The 25006-nt window shown below is 43.8% G+C and overlaps 1 protein-coding gene across 34 annotated transcripts in view; it reads right to left on the bottom strand.

Moving 5' to 3' along the window:
• Nucleotides 1-25006, bottom strand: part of Pkp4 (plakophilin 4) — a 209640-nt gene that overhangs the window by 28965 nt on the left and 155669 nt on the right. For 7 of the 34 annotated variants that reach the window (XM_075985156.1, XM_075985143.1, XM_075985142.1 and 4 more), the window contains 7 exons: nt 23014-23145; nt 22720-22907; nt 19660-20209; nt 16136-16324; nt 14466-14685; nt 6114-6246; nt 4733-4946 (listed from right to left, as the gene is read on the bottom strand). In XM_075985156.1, coding sequence (XP_075841271.1) covers nt 4733-4946; nt 6114-6246; nt 14466-14685; nt 16136-16324; nt 19660-20209; nt 22720-22875 — 1462 coding nt within the window. In that variant the 5' untranslated portion in view covers nt 22876-22907; nt 23014-23145. Of the gene's footprint in view, nt 1-4732; nt 4947-6113; nt 6247-12259; nt 12308-14461; nt 14686-16135; nt 16325-19659; nt 20210-22719; nt 22908-23013; nt 23146-25006 lie in introns of all 34 variants that reach the window. The other 27 variants (XM_075985158.1, XM_075985140.1, XM_075985125.1 and 24 more) reach the window with 11 other exon arrangements.

The following is a 25006-nucleotide window of genomic DNA, read 5'->3' on the forward strand; positions in this document are numbered from 1 at the left end:
GGTCATGAGCAGGCTAGCTCTTCGCTGTCTAGAAAACCTAGGTGCTGCCATGTGATGTGCTTCTATGATTTTCTGATCGTAAGGGCTGGTCTACCAACACCTAGGGATCCCCTCACAGGATTGCACTTGTGTCTCAGCATGTTCTCCACTGAGGTAATTTTTCCACTTTGTGCGTGTTTTGAAAGGATTAATGACACCACATGGTTATGTAGTTCAGTGTTCCCGGGAATGGCATTTCTTCAGGAAATAAGCTTACAATCCAGGAATTCTGAGAATTGCCCACGAGGGACATAAAGCCGGCTCCTTCTGTTGGAAGCTGGTACAAGGGAACAGGCTGCATAAGGGAAACGAGGGAGGTTCTGAGAGGCAGAGCTGGCAGAGCATGCAGAGGCCCCCACCTCCCACCCTTGTTCTGCTGGCGACAGCTTCAGATTCTGACACAGAACTTGGTCATTTACACGAGCAAGGAGATTTATCCTTAGAGCCACTTCAGGCCTATATTCTACACCTGACCTGTGTGAGCAGGGACGTGGTCTCATCTCTACATGCACTAATTCCTCCATCTAGCAGTCTGGGGCCAGCAGGAGCTTTGAGACAAGTGACTGAAGCTGCCAGCTACAGGGAGGGCATCAGACCAAGCCAGAGCTTTTGGAAGACTGAGGGGTGTGATATGGAGTCTCCTCAGGTGTGGTCAACCTTCTTCGTATTTATAAGCTGTCTAGGCTATTGAGGGAGCGCACCATCACAGGCCTGTCTTTTGCTGGGCAATTCTACTCAGATCAATGTTGGCCAACCAAGTTCTCCAAGTGAGTTTAGTTTTCCGCTTGACTGCCTCATTTTGCCCAGCACTCAGGAGTCTACATTCACATATGAGGACCGTGCACAAGAGTGCATCGGACTCAGAATGTCACTCTTGACAGAACACTAAAGTGACACTGCAGCAAGTTGAAATGTGAGGATGATGTTGGGTCAACAGCTTGACATGACTGCATTGGTGGGGTTCACGTAGAGCTCCCTATAATGCTCCGTGAAAGTCAAGTAGTTGGGATAGTGAGAGCTTCTTTTGTTGATACCCAGAAAGAAGAAAAGAACTTGGAAAACAGGCATCTGCATGCCCAGAGTTGCTTCTGTTGAGCATTTCTCAGTGGCCTGCACTGGGGGAGAGAGAACTTTAGCCTGTGCTAGGAACTCGACCTCCCTGTGCCCGAGTTTCTCATCTGTGATGCAGGGTGGGTAGGTGCGCCTCTGTGGAACAGAGATCTCTCCAGGGCATTTTTCTATTCTAAGTTCTTCATGAACTATGAGCTGGCCCATCTACAATGAACTATTTTGGGAACTATTGCCAAGTAAACTCCCCCCCTTTTTAAAGTTTCTCATTACAATTTTTTTTTATGGCTTGAAATGAGACAGAGGGAGGGCGGTCAGAGACTGGTGATGAATGATTTTGTTATTATTATTTTAAGTAGACCAGGTGGTAAGGATTCTTACTAATTTGGGCTGGGAAGTGGGAAGGGCTGTTGCTAGATTTCTGAAAATAACACACAGCTCCTAATAGCACAAGTGGTCCAGAAAAGCAAGGCAGAAAGTAACGGACTGCCTCCTGTCTAGATCATATAACAAATGGCTGTATGAAAGGCATATTAGTGAGGTCAGGGAAACAAGAATAGAACTCTTCATCCTGCAACAGTGTGGTTCTTTATACTATGAAGGACTACCTCTTGCCAGAACCTACTGTTTGCTAAATCTTTGTTCACCTGGTTTTCCTTAATACAAAATATTCTTTAAAACAATTAACTTATCAGTTACTACATTTAAAACAAATGCAAGACATCTTTTTCAGAATAGTTAAAATGTCTTCACTCGCACTGTAAAAATTGCCAAACTGAAACAAGGAGGATGAAGGAAGGGGGAGGGGAGACTTTAGACTTAATAAATAAGGATCCAATGATAAGGGAGGACGATGTGGATCACGTTCTGCACGGAGTCTGCAATGCATAGCTCGGATTTCAACTCTCAAAACCATCCATGTGCAACTAGGCATATGAGTGAATAATCACTTGCTAAATTAGAGAGAGGGCACGGAGAAGCTATATGAATTCAATCTATAACACTGAAGGACAAAGGCTACCTTTTGGTACTTAGTAGGGAGGAATAACAATGCGCCAGCACCGGGACATCTAGTTCATTACAAAGCAGGCCTCCAGATTCTTCAGCTTCTACAGTGTAAGACAGGATGCTTTCAGAATGCCCAACCAGCATAAACGCGTATTTCCTAGCTCAGAAATACAATTCAGTAACCCTGAACAGAAGGACTGATCGTGTTACAGTTGTGGCCCAGAAGACACTGATGTGGACTCTGCATGGTTTTTGTGCTGAAGCACAGCAACAGGGAAGGGAGTCCACTCAACACACCCTGCACACAGCAGGAAGTACCTATAAAGCCCAGTATATTCCATGATAGAAAATGTTCAACACGGTGAAGAAAACACAAGAGTCATGGTACATGTTAGAGAACCATTTTCATTAGCCAAGACAGTCACACTGTCTTGGGAAAATAATCTTGGCAAAAAGGTTTGGGTTGTTTTCCCTTAAAATGCAAATGTGGCAAAAAAATACATGCCCTGGGAAGTTACTACACTTAAAGCAAATGCAAGACATCTTCTTCAGAACAGTTAAAATTTCTTCATTTGGATAGTAAAAATTGCCAAAATGAAACAAAGAGGATGGGGGAGGGGCAACACTTTAGACTTAATAACTAGGTTGAGTTCCTGAATATTGTGAATAACAGAAGACCTATTTTCAAGTGAATAATTTCTTCAAACTATTAGCAGTTTGAATTCAACCGTTTATTGGTCTTCAACATTTTATGATTCTAAGCTGATTTAATTCTCACTGATGAACTCCGAGTCCACACCTGCACAAGCCACACATGAAGCCTGGAGAGTCACTGTCTTTGTGGATGGCACTGGCTGGATACTAGAAATCAGACAGCTAATGCTGTCTTCAGGGAGGGTTTGAGAACACTGGGGCTGTGTTTTTCGGAGTCAGGGTAGTTCAGACAAAAGACTCCTGATCAGGCGTCCAGGAGGCTGGGTGCAGGGCAGAACTGGTCGTTAGGGCTATTCTTACGAGCTCCCAGGTTTGTGTCCCTTGCCTTCTCAATGTGCTGTTGCTTTGGGGGCAAGCTTGATGCTCAAGCTTGTGTCCGGAAGTTATATAAGTTTACTGTCCTGGCCAATGCAAACATACAGTGGGGTTGAGTGTAGAAAAGGTACAGAGATGTCTTGCTTGGGTGACCAATCAGGCAAGAGGAATCTGAGACCCCTTTCAACACCCCCCTCCCCCGTGATTCTGCACTTTAAAGAACTGGTAAATATTTGACTTGGAGAAGTGTTAATGAAAGAAGGATTTAAGGATCTCCTGAGGCTTCCTGCTAGAAGACACACCACAGTTCACTCTCCTTCATTTCTTCTGTATGACATCAGGTAAGTCTGGTACTACCAAATGTTATGACCAAGAAATGAACAACTAACTTTACTTTCTCCCTAGGTCTTGGCCTTGTACACATATTGTACACATATCAACCCCTCGTTCCCCCCCACTCATGCGCGAGCGCGCGCGCGCACACACACACACATACACACGTGCACAAGCAAGCAAATCTTTTGGATCCATAGTAGGAGTTGGTAGTTTCATATTAACCAGACAGTGTTTGCACAGAAATCAAGCTGAGAGAAATAGCCTTTGGGAACGGGAAATAAGTTTCCAGGTCCTCTCCATATGAGAGCTGAATGATATGTTTTCATATCGATCATTCCCTTTCCAATATTTTGAACGATCCATTTCAAAAGCAACCATTCCATTACAATTATTACTGGCTAAGGTATATGGCTATAAAGTGAATCTTGATTTCCTCTACCACCTACATATGGCTGTAAAAAATGTTTCTTAAAAGTCAAAAAAGTTTCTGGCAGAGGGTTCTAGGAGAAATATCAGAAGGCGTTTATAGTTTTATATTGGAAGGTTCCATGAGGATACAGCTGACTGAAACACACACTCACATTCCTCTCTCAAGGCCAGGGCCTTTTAAACAAACAGAAAAGTCCAATGTTCACAGGAGTGACGAAAGGGGGCAGGTATCCAAGTGTGCACTTGGGTCAATGTGCCCCAGGCAAAAGGCATGGTTCCTTCTGAAGGGCAGACTGTCTCTACTGCAAATCAACTTGACTTACTTTTAAATAATAAAAAACAGAAAAAGGAGATCCCTGAACTTTCATGTACTTCTCTTCCTGGTTAGCCCTAAGTTTTATAAATTTGAGGTCTGCTCAGGAAAGACAATATAACAATTTAATACAAGGAAAAGCTTAGCAATGAAAGTCCAGCAAGGCCTTATTTCTTCTATGAGAAATTCTGAGAGAAGAACAGAAAAGAAGCCACACATTAGGGATGTCAGGTCCATGCCATGAAACATCCAGTTAGCTAAACAAGGGAACCAGGCGCGAATGTCTACGTACTGATACGCACATTACTGCTACCGAGAGAACACCGCCAAGTCTTCTGGGTGCGAGGCCTCCCTCATTCACAGCTGTGAGCAGCAGCTAGCCCCACCCCGCTGCCCAGGGCATCATCTATCACAACACTGTTCCCATTGGCTTCTCAGTGCCACTAGGCAAGGGCACTGTCTGGAATGTTTCCAGCATTCCCTCTAGACAAGGTCACATTCTCTACCCACCTGTAACAAGCTCCCTTACTTCTGCATCAATAGATTTTCTCAACAGCCGCAGCAAGGCAGGGATCCCACCCACATTCTTCATTGCTATTTTATTTTCATCTGTAGACTTGCCAAACACAAGGTTTCGGAGGGCACCACAAGCGTTCTTTTGAACTTCCAAAACTCTGTGGTCCAACAGGTCGACCAGATGCTTGATTCCCCCTAGCTTGTACACCTGGAATGAAAAAAAAAATCAGGGACGAGGACTGAGAGGGAACACAATAAACGGACAGCAGCGAAAGTCTGTTATGCTGAGGCCATGGGAAACACCGGCTGCAAACTCGAAGACTACTAAGATGGCACTCCTTTCCTGTGCACAGGGCTTAACGAGAAGGGAGATCTGGGGGGCTGGCATTGTCTGCACACAACACACACAAATGCAGCAGACTCTCAGAGGCAGCACGGGAAGGGATTTCTAGACCTGGTTCTCCAGGCTGCTCTCCTTAGATTCTTTCCCACTTGGGAGTCCTTTAGTATTTGACTTGCATGCTGCTAGGCTTTATTCATGTCCACCTTTAGATCTGTAACCGTTGTGTTGTTTTACATATTGAGCAGAAAATAAATGTCACTGCAGGAAGATAAGGCCCCAAATCTTAAAAAAAATCTACATGCTACAAAACACTAACCAATAACCAGCAATACAATGTTTCCATAGACACCAAAATACCTGTATTGACCAGAACCTCGTGAGATATATTATCTCTCTAGTTCAGTGAATGCAGTGATTTTTCTCAATCTATTTTTTGAATATATTTCTGGAGCTTAGATGACAGTGATTTTTTGCTTCATGTTTTATAACTACGTTCACCGAATGGATGAACTTGGACAAGGCTGATAGCACCCTAGGCAGGATACTCATCCCAGGTTTTCCTGAGAGGCAGTGAAATGCAGTCAAGAAGTGAAAGAGTATTGGGTACTTTTTTAGCAGTTTTCGTGATGCTAAGGATTGAACTTAGGGCCTTGCTAGCACATCCTGTGTCACCACCAACACCCTCATGCCCTGGTCATTTTGGAATTAGTTTTACTTTTTAAAAACGTTGTTATTACTTTACATGTATGGGTATTTTGCCTGCATGCTGGTATGTGCATCATGTGTGTGCAGTACCCATAAAAGCCAGAAGAGGGCATTGGGTCCTCACTAACGGGTAGTACAGATGGCTGCGAGCTGCCATGTGGGTGTTTAGAAACAAACCTGGGTCCTGTGGATGAGCAGCCAGTGCTCTTACCTGCTGAGTCATCTTTCCAGGCCCCCAAGTCCCCAGTGATTTTTAAATAGAAAGTAAGCAGCTGCTAAGCAGAAGTCACAGTGTGCCCACATCTGGGCGGGCTCTGGGTCCAGTACCTCCATCTTCACTTTGTTGTCACCGAAGCACAGGTGCTGCAGGTAGGCTGCGGCGTTTGCCTGCACAGACGGGAACTGGTGTTGCAGCATGTGAATGACCTCTGGCAGCTCAGGGTCACGCCAGGCAAACTCCCTACATGGAAGAGATACGGCTTCAGAAAGGAAGCTCCAAGAGGAACCATACATTTCTGATAGAAGGGAAAAGTCAGGCAGAGGCAGAAATCAGAAGTTATAAAAATCCTAACTTATTTACTTGGAAATGATTTCTCCCGATCATGTATACAGAGACCCAAATGCTTAAGATCCCCCCCAAAATCATGGCACGCAGACACAGAGAGTCAGGGAACAAAGGGAATTCTCAGTATGGACAGCATTTCCATCCCAGTGTTTCTCCTCCGGATTTTAATTTTATGCCTTTCTCCCCATCTAAGAACGCAGCAGATGGAACACACAGGTAAACAAATGCAATCTAGCTAAGTGAGATGCCACGCCCATGGAAAGGAAGGCCTGATGCCTGATGGGAAAGGACAGAGCTGTTACGAGCTGCTAATCACAGATAAAGTGGAGAAATCACAGTGATTGTTGAGAAACTTAAATATGCATAGCTGCTCTTGATTGTGAGACAGAAACACAGAGGAGTTCAAAAAAGAAAAAAGGAACTTGTCAGGAATGGTCTGTCTACGGGAAAGCATTCCGGACACCCTTTGGCTTATATATTTTCCAGAAACTGCACTATTGTTACGTAGTCCTTAGTATGTCAAGAGTCAGCAACAGAAGTTCTGTGTCTCTGTGTCGTACTCTATCCCAGGTGCGACCTGTCTCTTCCCCCCAGTGCCACATGATGTGTCCATATGAGGCCAGGTTGCTGCTCACACAGTGATCAGCAGAGCAATACCTGCGTATCTCCACAGTGAAATACAGGTTTGTTTTTGTTATTGTTCTATAATAGTACAATGACCATACACTTACACTTACTACAGATTCCTTTATACTTTGTTTTCAGGTAGCATCTCACTATCAAAATTTTCTGATATCACCGGATGGCCTATTGTTTAGAATCTTTGCAACATGTCTATTTTATAAGGAAGGCAGCTTTTTTTTTTTTTTTTTGGTAGAAAATGGTTCACAGAACAAGAGCTATGTAGACTCGCACTAAAGGGTACCAAAAACTTCGATGAAAATAATGAACTCGGGCTGGAGAGATGGCTCAGTGGTTAAGAGCACCAGCTGCTCTTGCGGAGACCTGGGTTCAATTCTCAGCACCCACATGGCAGCTCACAACTGCCTGTAACTCCAGTTCCAGGGGATCTGATGCCCTTACATAGACATACATGCAGGTATAACATGATACACATAAATTTAAAAAGTTCTCATAAACAAGAAAATAATAAATTCACACCAAATAAGTTAATAAAAATTACGTTTCACACTAATAACCAATTGAGACTTCTACTGGTGAGTTGGTTTGTTTGTACACAGATGCTGATACATATCATTTGCGGTAGCCAATCTGGAGGTATCCCAGCTGTCCACCAAAGGAGCCTAAACTGTGATGCAGTTGTGTAATAGAATAATACTTGCCAGTGAAAGGGAGGTCGCTGGCATATTCAGTGTGTGTCGGCTACCCCCATACATGATACAAGATGCCACTGAAATGAACAAGCAAAGCGAATTGGTGCCAACAGGGACCTGAGTAGTAACTGTCCACAGAGCAGGGGCAGGCTGGCAATTAACGGGGAATTATTAGAAGAAACTTTCTAGAACAGTGGGAATATTTTAAACCATTTTCTTCCTTTTTGAGACAGGGTCTTAATATCTAGCTCAGGCTGGCTTTAAACTCAAGGTAAGTCCTTCTGGCTCAGCTTCCCTACTGCTAGTTTATGATCCCAGAGTATCACTTGGATTGGGAAGCCTCCAGATAGTAATTTTTCAGTATTCTTCAAACAGCCATTATATACCCCCCCCACACACATGCGCACACACCACCCATGCAAATGAACTTTTGGTGCATTCCTGTTAAATTATAGGAATCACCATGACTGCTCACTAATGCAGGGCCCCGTGTGCCAGCACACGGCTGCCCTTTACAGCAAAGGCACCAGATAGCATTTGCCCAGTTTACCTGCATCTAGCCACATTGTTTTGCCTTTATTGCTCCCAAGGCAAGTACTACTAAATAGCCCGGGATACAGACAAGGAATTGGGGTTAGTTGGTAGAGGTTAGTGAAACCAAGTCTGTGTGTTCTTCCCTACAGGGAAGTGCAGCGTGGCCACATTTACATGGGAGACAACAACAGTGTAAGAATGTGCTAGAATCAGAAAGGACTGGTGTTAAGTCCAGCTACACAGTCACTCAAAACAGATGCCCGTAACTTAGGTCTCTCCCTCATCACCCACCCGATCTGCCAGTGGGCTCAGCTATCCATCCTTTCTCTCTTTCCTAAACCATCTCAAGACTCTAGACTTTCTCTCTGCTTCAAATATGGCCTTTTCCAGATTCAGCCTTTGTCTGGCAGCCAGGAGAGATGAAAATTCTCCAGAACTCACACAGTGCTGGGTAGCTATGCCTGTCTGCTTGCATTCTAGCCTCAAAAGGTGGAGATGGGATTTCCACAGCATACATACCAGACTTGCATACACATGGGTACGCATACATGTGGGTATGCACACCACATACATACAGACATGCATACAAGTGAGTACACACACCACATAGTACAGATATGCATACACATGGATACACACATCCCATACATAGACATGCATACACATGGGTACACACACCATATGCAGACATGCATACACATGGGTTCACACACTACATAATACAGACATGCATACACATGGATACACACATCCCATAACAGACATGCATACACATGGGTACACACACATTCATAGACATGCATACACATGGGTCCACACACCACATTCATAGACATGCATACACATGGGTTTGCACACTACATACATACAGACATGCATACACATGGGTACGCACACCACATTCATAGACATGCATACACATGGGTACACACACCATATATAGACATGCATACACATGGGTTTGCACACTACATACATACAGACATGCATACACATGGGTACACACACCACATTCATAGACATGCATACACATGGGTACACACACCACATTCATAGACATGCATACACATGGGTTTGCACACTACATACATACAGACATGCATACACATGGGTACACACACCACATTCATAGACATGCATACACATGGGTCCACACACCACATTCATAGACATGCATACACATGGGTCCACACACCATATATAGACATGCATACACATGGGTACACACACCACATTCATAGACATGCATACACATGGGTTTGCACACTACATACATACAGACATGCATACACATGGGTTTGCACACTACATACATACAGACATGCATACACATGGGTACACACACCATATACAGACATGCATACACATGGGTTTGCACACCACATACATATATGCATACACATGGGTACACACACCATATACAGACATGCATACACATGGGTACACACACCATATACAGACATGCATACACATGGGTCCACACACCATATATAGACATGCATACACATGGGTACACACACCATATATAGACATGCATACACATGGGTCCACACACCACATTCATAGACATGCATACACATGGGTACACACACCACATACATACAGACATGCATACACATGGGTACACACACCACATTCATAGACATGCATACACATGGGTACACACACCACTTTCATAGACATGCATACACATGGGTACACACACCATATATAGACATGCATACACATGGGTCCACACACCATATATAGACATGCATACACATGGGTCCACACACCATATATAGACATGCATACACATGGGTACACACACCATATATAGACATGCATACACATGGGTACACACACCATATACAGACATGCATACACATGGGTACACACACCATATACAGACATGCATACACATGGGTACACACACCACATTCATAGACATGCATACACATGGGTTTGCACACCACATACATACAGACACGTGTGCACGTGGGTATGCACATTACATACATACAGAAAAAAAATCAAAAGATTTGGAGTTATCTTGCTTTGACCAAACCCTTAGGGTCTCCAATCACTGCTCTTTTGGAAATCAGCTGATTATCTGGAGTGCAGTTCCCTCATCTGTAAAGTAAGAAGAATAAAACTGTTCTCTGCCTGCTTATGAGAATGGCTCTAATGGCTAAGCCTGGTGGTGTATAGTCATTAACATTCACCTATGAAAAACGAGGTTTCCCAAGGAGGGACATTTTCTGTAATAAGTCTCTTAACTGTGTTAACTAATGCCGATTAACCATGTAAAGTCTACTGTGTAAGGCTGTGTTGTAGCTGGTAGAGTGGCAGGAATGTGGTCTAACCCTTTCTGATAACTCATATTTATTGCAAACATATTTTTTTCCTCTACAATGACGGTTAAGATTTCCTGACATACCTGGGTGCTAGGAGGACCAGCCCGCAGAAGAGTAGCTAGCAATAGTTGGCATCAACATCACCCTTGGTCTAAGCTCAGCAGAATTTACCCTGGGAAAACCGCTACCAGTTTCCACGCTAACTGGATGCCGTCACTGCAAGGATTTGCTTAATTACAGCCTATGCTAGACTTTTCTTCATAGCTATGGATCTGCATTTTGATGCTCCAAAAGCTACTACAAAACCGAGGTAAATGTGTGAGGGAAATGTTTACAGGCCCTGGATAGGTAACATAAGAATGAAATCTTTGAGAGGAGGCAGCTACCCAAGGACTCCACATCTACCTGGCTTTCTCTTTAGGGGCATTTTCTGTACCATAATGCAAAAGACGGAAACTAAGAGAGTATAGGATAGATTTCCCACACTGGGTTAGGAGTAGGGGTGAGGACTGGAGGCAGAGGTGGACTGGATTTGGTTGGTTCTAAATAAGTTAGAAGGTACAGACAAGGTACTAGTGAGCTGAGGGCTGTACAAGTGAGGGGACTCAGGCAGGACTGGTCGATGCGGCGACTATTGTATAGCAGAGTTGAACACACAGTGGGTAATACTGGAGTCCAGACTTGTTGGGAGTACAAATATGAGCACCCCAGAATTTAAGTCATAAGACCACAGAGGCCATGTCTGAGCATCTAGGACCATGTCACAGAATAAGGTTGACATTCTAGTGCTAAAACACATCTAAAATCGACTTTTTAAACGGCAAAATCAGGGCTGGCAGTGTCAAAAGCTCCCGCCGGTAACTTAGTTATCTGCAGCAGGAGATCATCTAATCCAGGGTTCCTTGTTCACAAAGGCCCGCAGAGAATCAAAAAACCAGCGCAGACGATGGGACAAGAGCAGCAGTGGAAACGGAGGCAGAGGCAGCCCTAATCCTGGACTTTTCAGAGAAGGAGAAACAATTCCAGTTGTGTTCATAGACAGGAAGGGAGGGAGGGAGGGAGGAAGGGAGGGAGGGAGGGAGGGAGGAAGGAAGGAAAGAAAAGCTGGGCGTGGTGGTGGAGCCCTGTAACCCCAGTGGGCACAGGACTCTGCCGAGACCCTGTCACAAAAGCCAGACAGCACCAAACGCACACACAGACAATAATACAATGAGTGAGTGGATAGGGACTCTTACCAGAGACATGGAAACTACAGAAAAAGAACTGGGTTGATTTAAAAAAAAAAGTAATTTCAAGCATTTGAAATTTAAAATTAAAACAACGATCAATGCCTAGGCCAAACAGATATGAAACCATGTAAAAAGCAGACTGTGTTTGATGGCAGTCCCCTTAGAAGCTATGTGACTGACGGACTGTACCACTTCTCATGATCACGTGACTTTAATACATCTACCTAGAATCCCAGAAGAAGAAGAGGGATATCAGTGCAGAAAATTTAAAGAAATAAAAGCAGATTTTTTTTCTAATTTTGGCAAAACCAATTTACATTCAAAGAATTTCAGTGAACCCCAATCACGTCAAATGCAGAGACCCACGCTTCGGCTCATCACAGTGAAATGCTGAAAGCGGAAGAGCTCAACAAAGGAAGCTGAGAGGAAGCACATTACATAATGAGAAAAATACAAATCATTTCTTATTTCTCACCAAAAAATAACAGATGTCTGAAGACAATGAATAACACCTTTTAAAGTACTGAAAGAAAAAAAAAACACACTTGTAAAACTTGAATTTTATATGTAGCAAAAATACCCTGAAAGTGAGACAAAACCACTGAAGATAAACTGAGGCTAAAGAACTCAAGCCAAACTCTTCAGCTGATGAAAGAGAGACAAACGGAGGCCGGGGTCTACGGGAAGATTGTTAGCGCTGAGGGTGATTATTTTAAAATAATTTGCTTTTATTTCTCTTCATTTCTTTCAAAGCAACCATTTTCCAAAACTATAGCACTGTATACTATGGGTGTTCAAATGCATATGACAGTGACATCAAGGTCAGGGGGTAGAGAAAGGGCCAGATGCCAAGCAGAGGCCTGCCTGAAGAAGCGTGCCTTTGCCACCTTCCACGAGAGATGTTCTCACGCTGGTCTGTGTAGGAAAAAAACATTGGTACAACTAATAACTTTCATTTCCAAGCTAAGATCCTTTATATTTTAAAGTCATGGTTGGGCCTGGTGGTGTGTACCTGTAATCCTGGACAAGACTGTTCTTCTGAGGTAGGCTTTTGCTATGTAGGTCAAGAGCAAAAAAAACCCCACCAAAATCATACAAAACAAAACCTAAAAACCCAAATCCTTACAGATTTCCTTTTGACAGTAACTTGCAGCCTCACAGAGTTCATCAGGCTAATTGCGTAGTAAGAGCAGGAGAGTTGGAGGTGAAGTTTTACAACCGAGGAACAGCGGTTGCTGTCAGCCTCTGGTTCTCACTGAATGTTCATCCTCCGTTCATCTGGATTCCAGGGCCAGCTACAGTAAACGTACCTGCTGCTGTAGGATGGCCGCCTGCTCATAGTGAGCGGCACGGCACTACCAGCGAAGTCGCACATAATCAAAGCTCGCTGCCATAGTTTATGCATTAGACTGTGAGATTACCATAGCATGAATAGCGAGAGTGCATTACCACATAGGAAATTCTTGTTCACAGTCAATCAATTCATATTAGAGGTCAAGGCTGGAGTCTCGAGGGCTGCATCTTCAACTTGGAACTCTAACCACACTTCGCTGCTCTTATAGGCTGCTACTATTATCTTGCAGGTCCAATTAGGATATCAAATTCCCTTGAATTTAGAATACCTTTGGGAAATTTTGTATGTGTTGGGGACCAGAGAATTTTATCATTCTGAAAATTTTAGAAAACGAAATAATATAAGAAAATTTCTGACAGTTCTATCGTTCTTTTTGGAAAAGTGGCAAACTAGAACTATAGAACAAAATGTATACCTAAGCCCAAAAGAATTTTAGGCATAAAAGCAAACTCATGAAGTGGCTTCAATAGATCAGTGGCTTCTCATCCATCTAAAGCACCTTTACTTATTCTATTTAGTGACCAGACCCTCACTAATTTTAGTTCATCATCATCAGAATAAGCTGGTAGTTGTTAAATTCAAATAGATAATTATAACAACTTCCCAGCGAAACAATTGTGGGCGAAGAGTGAATGAAATCTTGCTAATAATATCCAGCTTAAAATAATACCAAAGTTGCTTAAAACTCCGTAATGATTCCAAAATTCCTTCAGAAATGAAAATTCTTTCGTTTTGAAACATACTTTCTGAATGTTTTGAATGGCTTTCACTAAAGAAGAAGCCAATGTTTCAGACTCAATCAAGTGCCAAGGGGCTCATATTTACCTTGGAAAGTATCATGTATGTGGCCAAACACAATACATGCTGTTATCTGTCAAATGTATTTTGCTTGTGAGATGAGAATTTCTATGCTACCGTCTCCCAAATGTCACAGAGCTTTGTAAAGGACCTGTAAAAACCTCCACCTAGCACTGACTAATACAACTGGAAATGTATACGTCTTTTCTAATTTAGAATATATGAATCTTCTAAATCAGGCAGGCAAAGTGGGGGGGGTGATCTGACAGCCGTTTGTCAGGCCTGAGGAAAGGACATATACGACGAATGCCGCACCGAATCCCATAGACCCGAGTCTTCTCTAAACTATAACCAAAGTATGGACAGAAGCGACCCAGCTTTAAAACATGAGGTCAGCATCAATGACCACACAGGTGACGTCACAGAGATAAGGAGTTTCTGATATTCCCGGATCCAATAGGTTAAACAGACAGAACAGCGGGAGCAGTTATCGAGCTATGGAGTGGCCTGAGAGCCCTCCGGTACTTGCCTGGGGTCCTTCTGGATGCTGTCTATGGACGGGGATCTTGTGGCACCATCGTCGGCTGGCCCTGCATGCTGCAGCCTGTTGTAAGTGCACTCTTGGGCTCGGTACTGTATTGGCCTGTAGGGGTCCGCGTAGGTAGCTGCTGTGTTCAGGGCGTAATTGTTTCTTTGGTATGTAAGGGTGCTTCGTTGGCTGGATGTCCTTTGGAGATTTCCAACACCTACTACGAAGTCGGCATTTTGAAGGATTAGCATGTTCTCACACAGGGCTGCACTTTTCAAACATACGATGGTTTTTACTTTTAAAACGATTAAACACTTGGCAATTACATCAACTATTTATTTTTAGGCTTCATAAACCTAGCTTACTGCTACTAAAAGAAGTACCTAGAAAAGAAGCAGTGAAGCTATGAGATTGCTTATAGGCGTGGCTATATTAAGATTTAAGAACTTAAAACTCCAGTAAAAGTACATGAAATTCATCTCAGAAATGAATGATATCGTGTCATAATTTTAATTTACTGATTAAGAACAAGGTTTTTACTGAAATTTATAAATAAGCTATCAAGTTTTTAAACAACCTACTTTACTTCTTTACCTATGGATCTTGGTAATACTAGAAAAAAATCTATGTCACAAAAAAGGTCGATTTTAATTCCACGGCTACTCCCAGCAACTCTTATTCGATGTTAGGGGCACTGCGACTGTCTGCTGCACTGAACACTTCTACCCCAATGATCAAAGTTGCTGTCTCTCCCATTGCAGCACTTGACAGTCTTTCTGCAATTGGAAAGGTTGTTCATCTTTTCTCAGTCTGCTTAAAGAAATCCGTGCTTATAGAACGCAAGAACAAATGACCATTTCTTCATTAACATCTATCATAAGGAAAATTCTTCGGTCGGCCAAACGTTACATTTCTAGGGAAGAAGAATCTTTTTTTGCTAGTGATCTGGGAGACATCTCCCTCAGGTGCACCTGTGAATTATGTCTCTGTAGGATTTGGGGTTTTTGGATACGAGAAACTGCTGCCTTTGAGACTTCTCCAAAGCATCCCTATGGCACCTTCTGGGAATATATACCATAAAGGCTATAGTTTCCTGTTTAGCAAAACCTGGGGTGTAAGAAACGGTAAGAACTGAGGTGCAAGGATGTGAGGCTCAATGCCCTGTTTTATACACATCTCTCACAGTGGGCATCGATCTGTCACCACATAGATAGGAGTGAGTATTCAGAGGAAACCCCACACTAAAAAAAGGAGTGGAGCAAAATCAACTTCACCCCCAGGCCCGCTAGATCAGCCATCTCGCTACTATCTGGATCATTTTAACACCTGGCTCAGGCAACAAAAATCACAACAAAGGAAGTCAGCAAACGGTTGCCTTTCTCTACCTGCTATGCGTCTATCACGGGGAGTCATATTTACAGCTTTCCACACAGATCCCTAATTAACAGTGCAATCACTACCTTCATTGATTAGATTACACCATGGTAAGAACACATCACCCCTAACTGCGCTGATGAACTTCTGGCTTACTGTTCATCGATGGCTGTCACAGCCGCTCATCTGACGACTAAATGGACAACATGATTTTCCTTCTAATGGAGAACCCAACCTCAGCAAAACCCCCTCCTACTGGGCCAGGGAAACCCGGAAGGCAGCGGAACGGGGCCTACCTGAGCCTGTGCGGTACAGTGCTGTCTGCGATCCTTGGAGTTCCACAGTTCCGTGGTTTGGGCTGCGGTACACGGGGCTGTAGTAGGTCCGCCCTTCATAGATGGGAGTGATGTGCAAGTCAGGAGACACAGCTGAACGGAGCTCTTGCCCGAGCTGACTGTGCTGGCTGGCATAGGAACTCCGCAAGCCTAGAGGAAGGAACACGGCACCATAGAAACGGAGAAAATCACGGTGAGATTGGAATCAAGTGCCAACCAACAGAACAAGTGCTAGGTCTGCAGGTGGTTCTCAACCTTCCTAACGCTGTGACCTTTAACACAGTTCCTCCGGTGTGCTGATCCCGCACCAGAAACTTACTTTGTTACTATTCACAGCTGTAACTTGGTTGTGATTTGTACTGTAAATATCTGATATGTGATCCCTAAAAGACCCTCAGGTTGAGAGCTTCTGTTCTACATGGAGGAGGCCTGGTGTGAAAGGCTCTCTGGGCACTGTGTGTTCTTATTTTTTTTTTTAAATCTTTCTTAGTAGCAAGAGAAAAATTAATGTCCTAATCAAAATTCATGAAGTTTGATTTGCTAGAATCACTCTCCAACTATGGGTTACTTTATGACAGTGACCAAATAGAGAATGTCCCCTTCTGCCATGATTACCATTTAAAGATCATAGCATCAGGCGCCGCATAAATGACGTTTTAGTCAGTGATGGACTGTCCATCAGTGACACATGGTGACATCAGGAGCTTGGTTTGTGTACGTATACTCTATGTTTGTACAGAACAACACAGACTGCCACATCTCCTGTGGGGTCCTGCATGAAGGGAGCCAGAGCTGTACTCACAGCGGTGGGGCCTCTCTTCTGCTGCCCGCAGACACGCTCCGTCTCACTAGCAGGCAGCCTACTGTGCCTCACACCTCTGCCTCCCAACACCCGAGACACTATTTACACCATATGCTTACAGGTAAAGGCTGATGCGTAATAGACCTATTAGTTCATATGTGGTTTTTATGGGAGAATACTGGAAAGTTAACGGCTTTGAAAAGTGAAATATGGTTTCACTATTTGTGGTTACTATGCTTTCCTTTCTTAAAAAGCAAGACAAAATAAAACCCAAACTTTTTCTAACAGGAACTCAGATGGCACTCTCATTTACCATCTTTCTAAAGGAAAACGCACAAGTACTATTTAACATTAGATGATTTAAAATATTTTGATCTAGATTGCAATGATGGGGCTCATGATAGAAGGGGGTTTCAAACATATATATTTTTTTTTTACACTGGTCACAAGTTTGTGACTTCAATATTAGTAAGTAAAACTTGTTACTTCATCAGGAATATTAACTAAGATTACCTTCCAATTAGAAGCAGAAGAAAGCATATATTTGCTTTGAAAATGACCAAAGATAACACAGTAATTCATCCTAAAAAGGATCATTCCCACCTCATTAGGTCAGGTAGTCAAATCACAACTGAGAGCAAGCGGAGTGGGCCGTTGAGATGGCTCAGTGGGTAAAGGCAATGCAGGTTGTGGGACTCAAGCCCTGCTAGGTGCACGGTGTAAGGAGAGAACTGGCACCGACCACTGTTCTCTGGCCTCTACACACGTCACAGTGAACACACACACACACACACACACACACACACACACACACACACACAAACACACCCCACTTTCCTTCAGCTGGGAATTCTTCATGGCTCTTTTACACAAACACAGAGGAGCACAAGTCCTCAGAGCCGCTTATCTGCTGGGGCTTTGGGAGTGCTGGGGTCTTAGGGAGGGGGTGCTTCCTAACTGCTTCCGACAGGACATGGCTGCAAGCTTGTCAGCAATCTTCAGAAAACACTTAAGTCAACCGTACCCCTCTGGTGGCAGGATGATCAAACGGGTCATTTCACAATTAGAAATTTCTGAGATCAAATTCAGCTTCACCAGAAATGTTTCATAGCATTTGCTACATTAGAAAAAACCTTACTAAGGCTGAACATTTTCTAGAGGCCACAAGATAAACTACATTAATTTTATCCACAAAAAACATTAAAAATTTTAATAAAAAGTCCCAAAAGCAAAGTAGCAAGGAATACAATGGAGAAACGATGTAACTTATCTCGTGTAAAAACTTCTCATACATTATAAAAGTTACAGAAGGCCCGAGCCTGAGTTTTTATGATAAAATTGATCATAAACATAAACTCTTAACCTTAGTCATAATGCAGTAATGGTGCCAGTTGTAGCGTCTTAGCCACCAGCTTGGTCCATCTGAGGTGACAGTATAGTAGCCTGGCAAACTCTAATTACAGGTCAGAAAGTACAAACGCATGAAGCTTTCCTGGAGGCCAACGTGACAGTCTCTCTCTCAGGGAAAAAGTACGCATATACTTTGATAGAGGAATTCAGCTTTGACAACTAGATCCTACAGGTAACACTGTACCTGTTTATATGAAACCATGTGTCTCTGGCAGCTAAAAATGACAGACAAGTGTGGGTTACCATGGAGGAAGTAAATAAACCATATCACATACATAAAAGGAGTGCTGTGCACCTCGCAGCCACCGAGATGAAGGCACAGAAGACACACATGATGGACTGTCTTCTGTGCAGCACACGCTTCTCTAGGCCACACACATGCAGACTGAGCCGGCACACATGACTTAGTGTGGGCAGGGGAGGACCTAGAGACTTCTGCTCTTTATCTCAACTTTTCCTGCATGGCTCTGCATTCTACCATTCTGTATATATCTTGTTTTTAAAGACTCTCCCTGGCCAGTGCAGAGGATCAGCCCCGGCAGTGACCCGGCTAAGCAAGCACTCTGCCACCGCCCGACATCCTCAGTCCTACACATATAGAAAGGATAAAATCATGACAGAATATAGAACATCTTTAAAGAAAACCCCCTAAAGGAGACAGATATAATGCCAGGAACCTGGTGTCTTTCTAATTTAATCCAAATGGCATTTGACAGAAATTCATAAGGGCTTTGTACGTTTCCCATCAGGGTGCCCAAATCGGAACAGTAGGGTATGAAGTTCATATTCTAGTGCATACAACTATAACATTCCTCATGAAAAATTCAGACAGGTATTCTGATCCCACATTTTAACGTATCACTATAACATGAGGGTGCATGCAGGTAAGCCTAGATGTTCAACCAGCCCTTCTTTAGAATATAATATTAACAAAGAGCTTAGGGAATCTAACCAATTCTTTTAAAATTCAGTGAGTGAACACACACACACACACACACACACACACACACACACACACACACACTCACTCACTCACTCACTCACTCTATATACCATAATATTTTGAGGAGAAAAATTAGATGCCTTACAAAAGAGTCCTGCATATATATTATATAATTTCACATATAAAAGAACTAAAGCTTGAAAAATAGATTAACCTTAGGTTTATAATAACTTTTCAGATAAAACTATCAGTCTTTCCCCAGTGATCCTCACGTCTGTGTGAGCAGAGGGCTCACCCTGGGCTGTGAACAGCGCTGCCGCACATCCTCACCTGTCAGGCTGTCTGGCCGCGGTGGAACCATCCTCTCATAAATGTCATACTGCTGCTGTCCGAATTGGTCCATGTCATGAACAGTCCTTTGCAATGAAGGTCCCAGATGCTGTGGTACGGCGGTCATCCCCGAGCGTTTGGGGGACGATGATCCCACTTGGCCTTGGGATGGGGAAGCTACTCGAGTCTGGGCATCCGTCAGGGTCAGTGGGGACCCCACCCTGGTGGTGGTCTGGTATTGAGGGGCTGGTCCGTTAGGATTGGAGGTCTGTCGGGAGGTGACAGACCCAACCCGGCGCACAGCTGTTGGGGAGGCGGGTCTCTGTGAGTACGGAGAGGCGGCCCGCTGAGCAGGGAGCGTGGTGGAGGAGTAAGCACTGGGGTTCAGAGGTCGGGAGTCGGTCACTGACGGAGAGCCAAATCCACTACCCAGAGAAGTTCTCAGTGACCCCCTTGAAGGAGACACGCCTGTGCTGGTGACATAAGAAGGAGACTGTGCTCTAGATGGAACTGAACTAACTCTTCGCATGGCCCGATTGGCTACTGATGGCTGATGAGAGGGGGAGAAAAGAGAACGGGTTTATCCAGGGGTTTGCGCCCATTATTATTACAGAAATAAAAACGCACACAGCTCACATAGAAAGTGACCCACGATCTCAGGCATCTGAGCTTCTCTGCTTCGAGCTTTAGAGCAAGATCTTAGCTTTTGCTTCTGCTTTTTTTTGGTGATGCAATTTGAATACTAAAACCAGTCAGGAGAAGAAACCTGAAGACATTTAATAGCTCATTTTTGGTCTTTACATTTTTCACTTGTTGCCTCTGTGCTTTCCAACACATGACATGCTTTAACTCCAAGGGCTACAAGTGATTTGTGAACAAGAAGGGTCCTGGGGCCATGTGCTTGTATCATTCCCTGCAAGTCGGACTGTGGCCAAGGCAATGCATTTTGTAGAAAACAAAAAATATGTTTATTTCATCTGTCAGCCTAAATGTAGCTGCGGAGTATTTATGGACAGCTGGTCTTTATGGGTTAGCGCTGTTAACTTGTGGGACATATTTTATGCAGGGTCTACTACATGAATGTTTGGATAGCACCTGGGTCCAGCTCTCTCCTGATAATTTAGTTCAAGGAAGAGCCTGGCCAGACAGGCGTCCTAGCCAAATCCTAAGATCTGCTTTCTTTTGGCCTTGTCTGATATATGAGCCCTTAGCTTTAGTTTAGCTGGTGGATTTAAAGAAATGCCAGTGAGATACCCGAGAACCTGTCCCAGTAGAAGGAATGTTCTACGCCTTTGTTGGCTTTCTTGGTCTTAGCCAGCTGGAAAAGACCAGAAAGGAAAATGAACATTTCTGCCACGGAACAGTCTGCTAGGAATCTGTAGACGTCTGTGTATGATGGGTATCAGGTGCCACTCTCGATGCAGTACAGCAATGAAGAAATGGCACTGGAGGGGTGGCTGAGGGGTACAGCCATGGGGCAAAGGCAGGCAGGTGGAGGGAAGGAAACAGGCCTTAGGGCTCTGGGTGAAAGGCCCTCCTCGGGTACTCTTGGAAGGCAGCTACCATCCACCTCACCCACTTGTAGTTGTGATGGTAAGGAAAGAACCTGGGATGTTATGAGGGTTTTCTGCAGTCTCCCCGGTCACAAGGGAGCTGGCTGCTCAAACACCTCAGGCAGGTTCAACGTCAACCCTTAAGGGACAGTGGTGGTGGTGCTAAGGGGATGGGGGGGAGGGAAGAATATGGTAACTAAACAAGGCAATAATGGAACAGGGCTTAAAAAGTTAGTGTAGAGTTGGAGAGGTCGCGTGCTCGCCTGGGGACTGACAGTATCAGCAACAGGCTGACAAAGGGAATCACACTCACTTAGATGGCTAGATAAGCTGTCCTGACCACATGCAAATTAGGTCCCCGTGCCTACTGGTAATACAATATAGCATTAGGGACAACATCAACTTAACACGAGCTTTTACTTTTTAAAAACAATATGATCATGACTAAGAATAAAGCTGTAACTAAGGTAATTAGACAAAAGATTAGAGAGAAGCTGGTGTGGAGATCCACCAAACGCAGGTGAACACCCAGAGGTGTCCATGTAGTGTGCCTCAAACCTCACCACACACCTCCACCAGCCAAGTGCATGCACGGGTAATATGCAGGCTGGGAACACAGCCTCAAGTAGGGGCTACAAGGGTAAGTGCTTCCTTTAAGCCTAAAAGCCGCAGACTTGACTTTTCCTAAACTGTTGAGCAAAACTGTGCACAACTGCATCCCCACGCTTTGCTGTAGCACTGGGAAGCTGGCCCTCTGTGGTGTGTTCTATGGTGTTCCCTGAGGAACAGTAGCCACCCAACTTTTCTGACAGCGACTAAAGGATTTCTACGGTACTTGGACAGAGGGCTAGCCTCACTGGCTACTAGGGCTATCAGTCCTTACATAGTCGGGTGGGATGATGTGAATTAAGTAGCAACAAGGAAGCAAGGGAGTGTTCAGAACCATGAATGCAATATTGTATTTCTGCCTATCAAATGAGTCCCAACTTGAGCAGATATGCCTCTACACAATGTCTCTCTAAGCATGGGGATCCAGAAGAGGAAATACCCTTCCAGTGAGCAATTTTAGTGAAGATGAACACAGTTGCTTATTATAGACTCCATCCCATCTCGTGGAGGTGGAGAATGGTTTTCTGTCCTCTGAGACTTCCTACAGCACATTTTAGCGCTAGTACTGCTAGGGATTAGGAGCCCTCAGGAACTATGCCAGTCCATGCCATCCTGACTTTCCCTCTGGACTGCTCACATCTGGACTTCTCCTTGTTTTGAGAAGAATTACTCTACTGCATCTAGGAACTTATAAAGATTGATTAGTAAGAGTAAATTAAGTCAGACAAATAGAGTTTCAGACTTCATGCTTAAAATATTTTCAATACCACAACTCAAACGGTGTGCAGTGATCTGAGTGCAGCGTTCATTCTTTCAATCACACACACACACTGGCTTTGCTCTTCGTAGGCAACGCCTGTAACAGAACTCAGAGGGGATTGCTAGACGTCTGACTTACTTGAACCAGAGCTTGCCCTTCAGCTCGCGAATTCCTCACCACATGGTTGCTTGTTGGTCCCGTGAATGAATGCTGTCTACTGTCTGCCTTGTTCACGGTTTGGTTGTTGTGGAAACTCCCTGCTTCCTGGTAGCCACTGTCAGAATAAGAATTCATTTGTGTTGAACTTCTTGAGTTTCCCAACGATCCTGCAAGAATGAAAGTGAGAGTATCTTTAGTATCCACGTCTGAGGCTCACTTTCAAACTGAAATTAATGAAAGAAAATCTAGTGTTTAAAGTAGAACACAACAGACCCTCACTTTCATGGAGAGACGTCTGTTCTGGTGAGTACAGTGTCCCTTGCTCCTGCTCTGTCCTGATGAGATAGTTGTTGGGATGGACAGTGTCAGAAACTCTAGTTTTGCTTACACCAGTATTTGGCACATCTGTAAGAAAATAAGTTTACAGCTGAATTTAATGACATTGCAGAAGAACTTGTTAAAAGGCATAGATATTTGTCAATAGCATCCTATAAGCCAGAGGTTACTAGAAGGCTCTGCTCACCTTAATAAGCACAGTTATTTTAACTTCACCGGTGTGAATGTGCTCTCCACACTCAGTCTATTATTGTACATTGTTCAGTTTCATAAATGTTCTTTATTCTGGTTACAAGACCCGAGTTAACCTATGTATTTCATTACTTCAAAATCTGAAAAGTACGTCTTTGGAAAACCCATCTCTCATAACTTCCTCCAAATACATTCAGAGGAAAACTAAGAATGATGGCCAAATATTTCAGGGGTCAGGGGGAAGGGTATAGATTAACAACTGGTTAAAACAAAACCCAAGAGTGCTCATGATGGACTAGTGACGAAACTCAGGAGGTAAGATGGGCTGGCTTACGTTACAGTTCGTGCTGCTTACTAAGAAGTCTACAAAGAATGGAGTCACACCAACAGAGGCACTAACACCTAACCAATATGTTTCGTTTTCCCTCCAGTTTTCCCCAGAGGAACACACAGAAGTCTAACCTGATGGCTGTCTCTTCTAGCCAGTCTGTCGCTCCCATAGTTTGTTTTGTTTTCTATAGTGCCATTTGCTACCTTGAACTTAAATGACAATTACCATCGCCTAAACCAAGTCATCGGCTTCTCTATTCCCGCCAGCTTTTTATGCTGTACTTAGGGACTAGGTCATGCTGACCTTTGCACACCACTCAGATGCCCTCTTTTCTCTCAGACATAAAACACACATTGCTTCATGTTTGGGTTATCACCATTTGATCTCCCATTTTTCAGATTTAACCTTCATGGCACTAACACACATGCTCAGAAATGCTGCTCACTTTCAAACATTTTGGCTAATTCTGAGTCACATTCTGAGCTCAAAATACAACTCTAAGGAATTCAATGTCTTCACTAGGATTTCTCCCTTCTTTCCTAGGGATCTATTATAGTCTATACTGTAGGAATACTCCTACCGTCTCTGTCTATTAAAATATGTAAGTTCAAGGAGCAGATTTTTGTCTCATTTGTGCTCTTGTCTCCCCAGTGCCTCGGGTTGTCCCTTGTACTCAGTGGTTGCTCAGTGAACAAACCTGCGTAGCGATAGCAGCTTCGCTTTACTGGATAATTTATGTTCTCAATAAGGTTGATCTACGCAGAGCAAAGCAAATTTTAGGTAACACTAGTTGAGCTGGTCTAGATTGCATACGAGGTGCAAGAGCGAACTGCAGACCCTAGTACATTCTGAGCTTTTAACTTGACATCAGAGTCTGTGTCCTGGCCTATGGGAAGAGATGGTGACATTCCTCACAGGGGCTCCTAACAGCCTGAACTCTGATCCATCATTTGACAGTACATTTCTAGGTGCCAGAACTCTGTGACAGCTCTCAATTCTCTGGAGCTGGGATTTTAATGGAAGATGTCAGTAGTGTGTGGCTTCTCTGATAGATGGTAGAGTACCATCTGAGTCACTGCCGGGTAGTTAACATTGAAGCAACCTGCTCCATTTGTAAATCTACTCGGAGTTTCTAGAGTTCTGCGTATGTTATATAGCATCCTGAAGGAGCCTGTTAAGACTTCGTTAGCACACAGACAGTATGCTACGCTCCAAGAGTCACAGGGAACCATAACAACCACAGGAGCCACAAGGGGCGTCCACTCAGGCAGAGAGCACTGGGCAGGCAAAGGGAGGAAGCAACAAAGCTGCCAGAGAGACCATCACAGTCCCAGGCCTCACACTACACCACACACACACACACACACACACCCTAGAAACACGTGCCAATCTTTAAATGAGACTTTA

This window comes from Microtus pennsylvanicus, chromosome 9 (genome assembly GCF_037038515.1).
Source record: "Microtus pennsylvanicus isolate mMicPen1 chromosome 9, mMicPen1.hap1, whole genome shotgun sequence".
In the NCBI taxonomy this organism is placed as follows: domain Eukaryota; kingdom Metazoa; phylum Chordata; class Mammalia; order Rodentia; family Cricetidae; genus Microtus; species Microtus pennsylvanicus.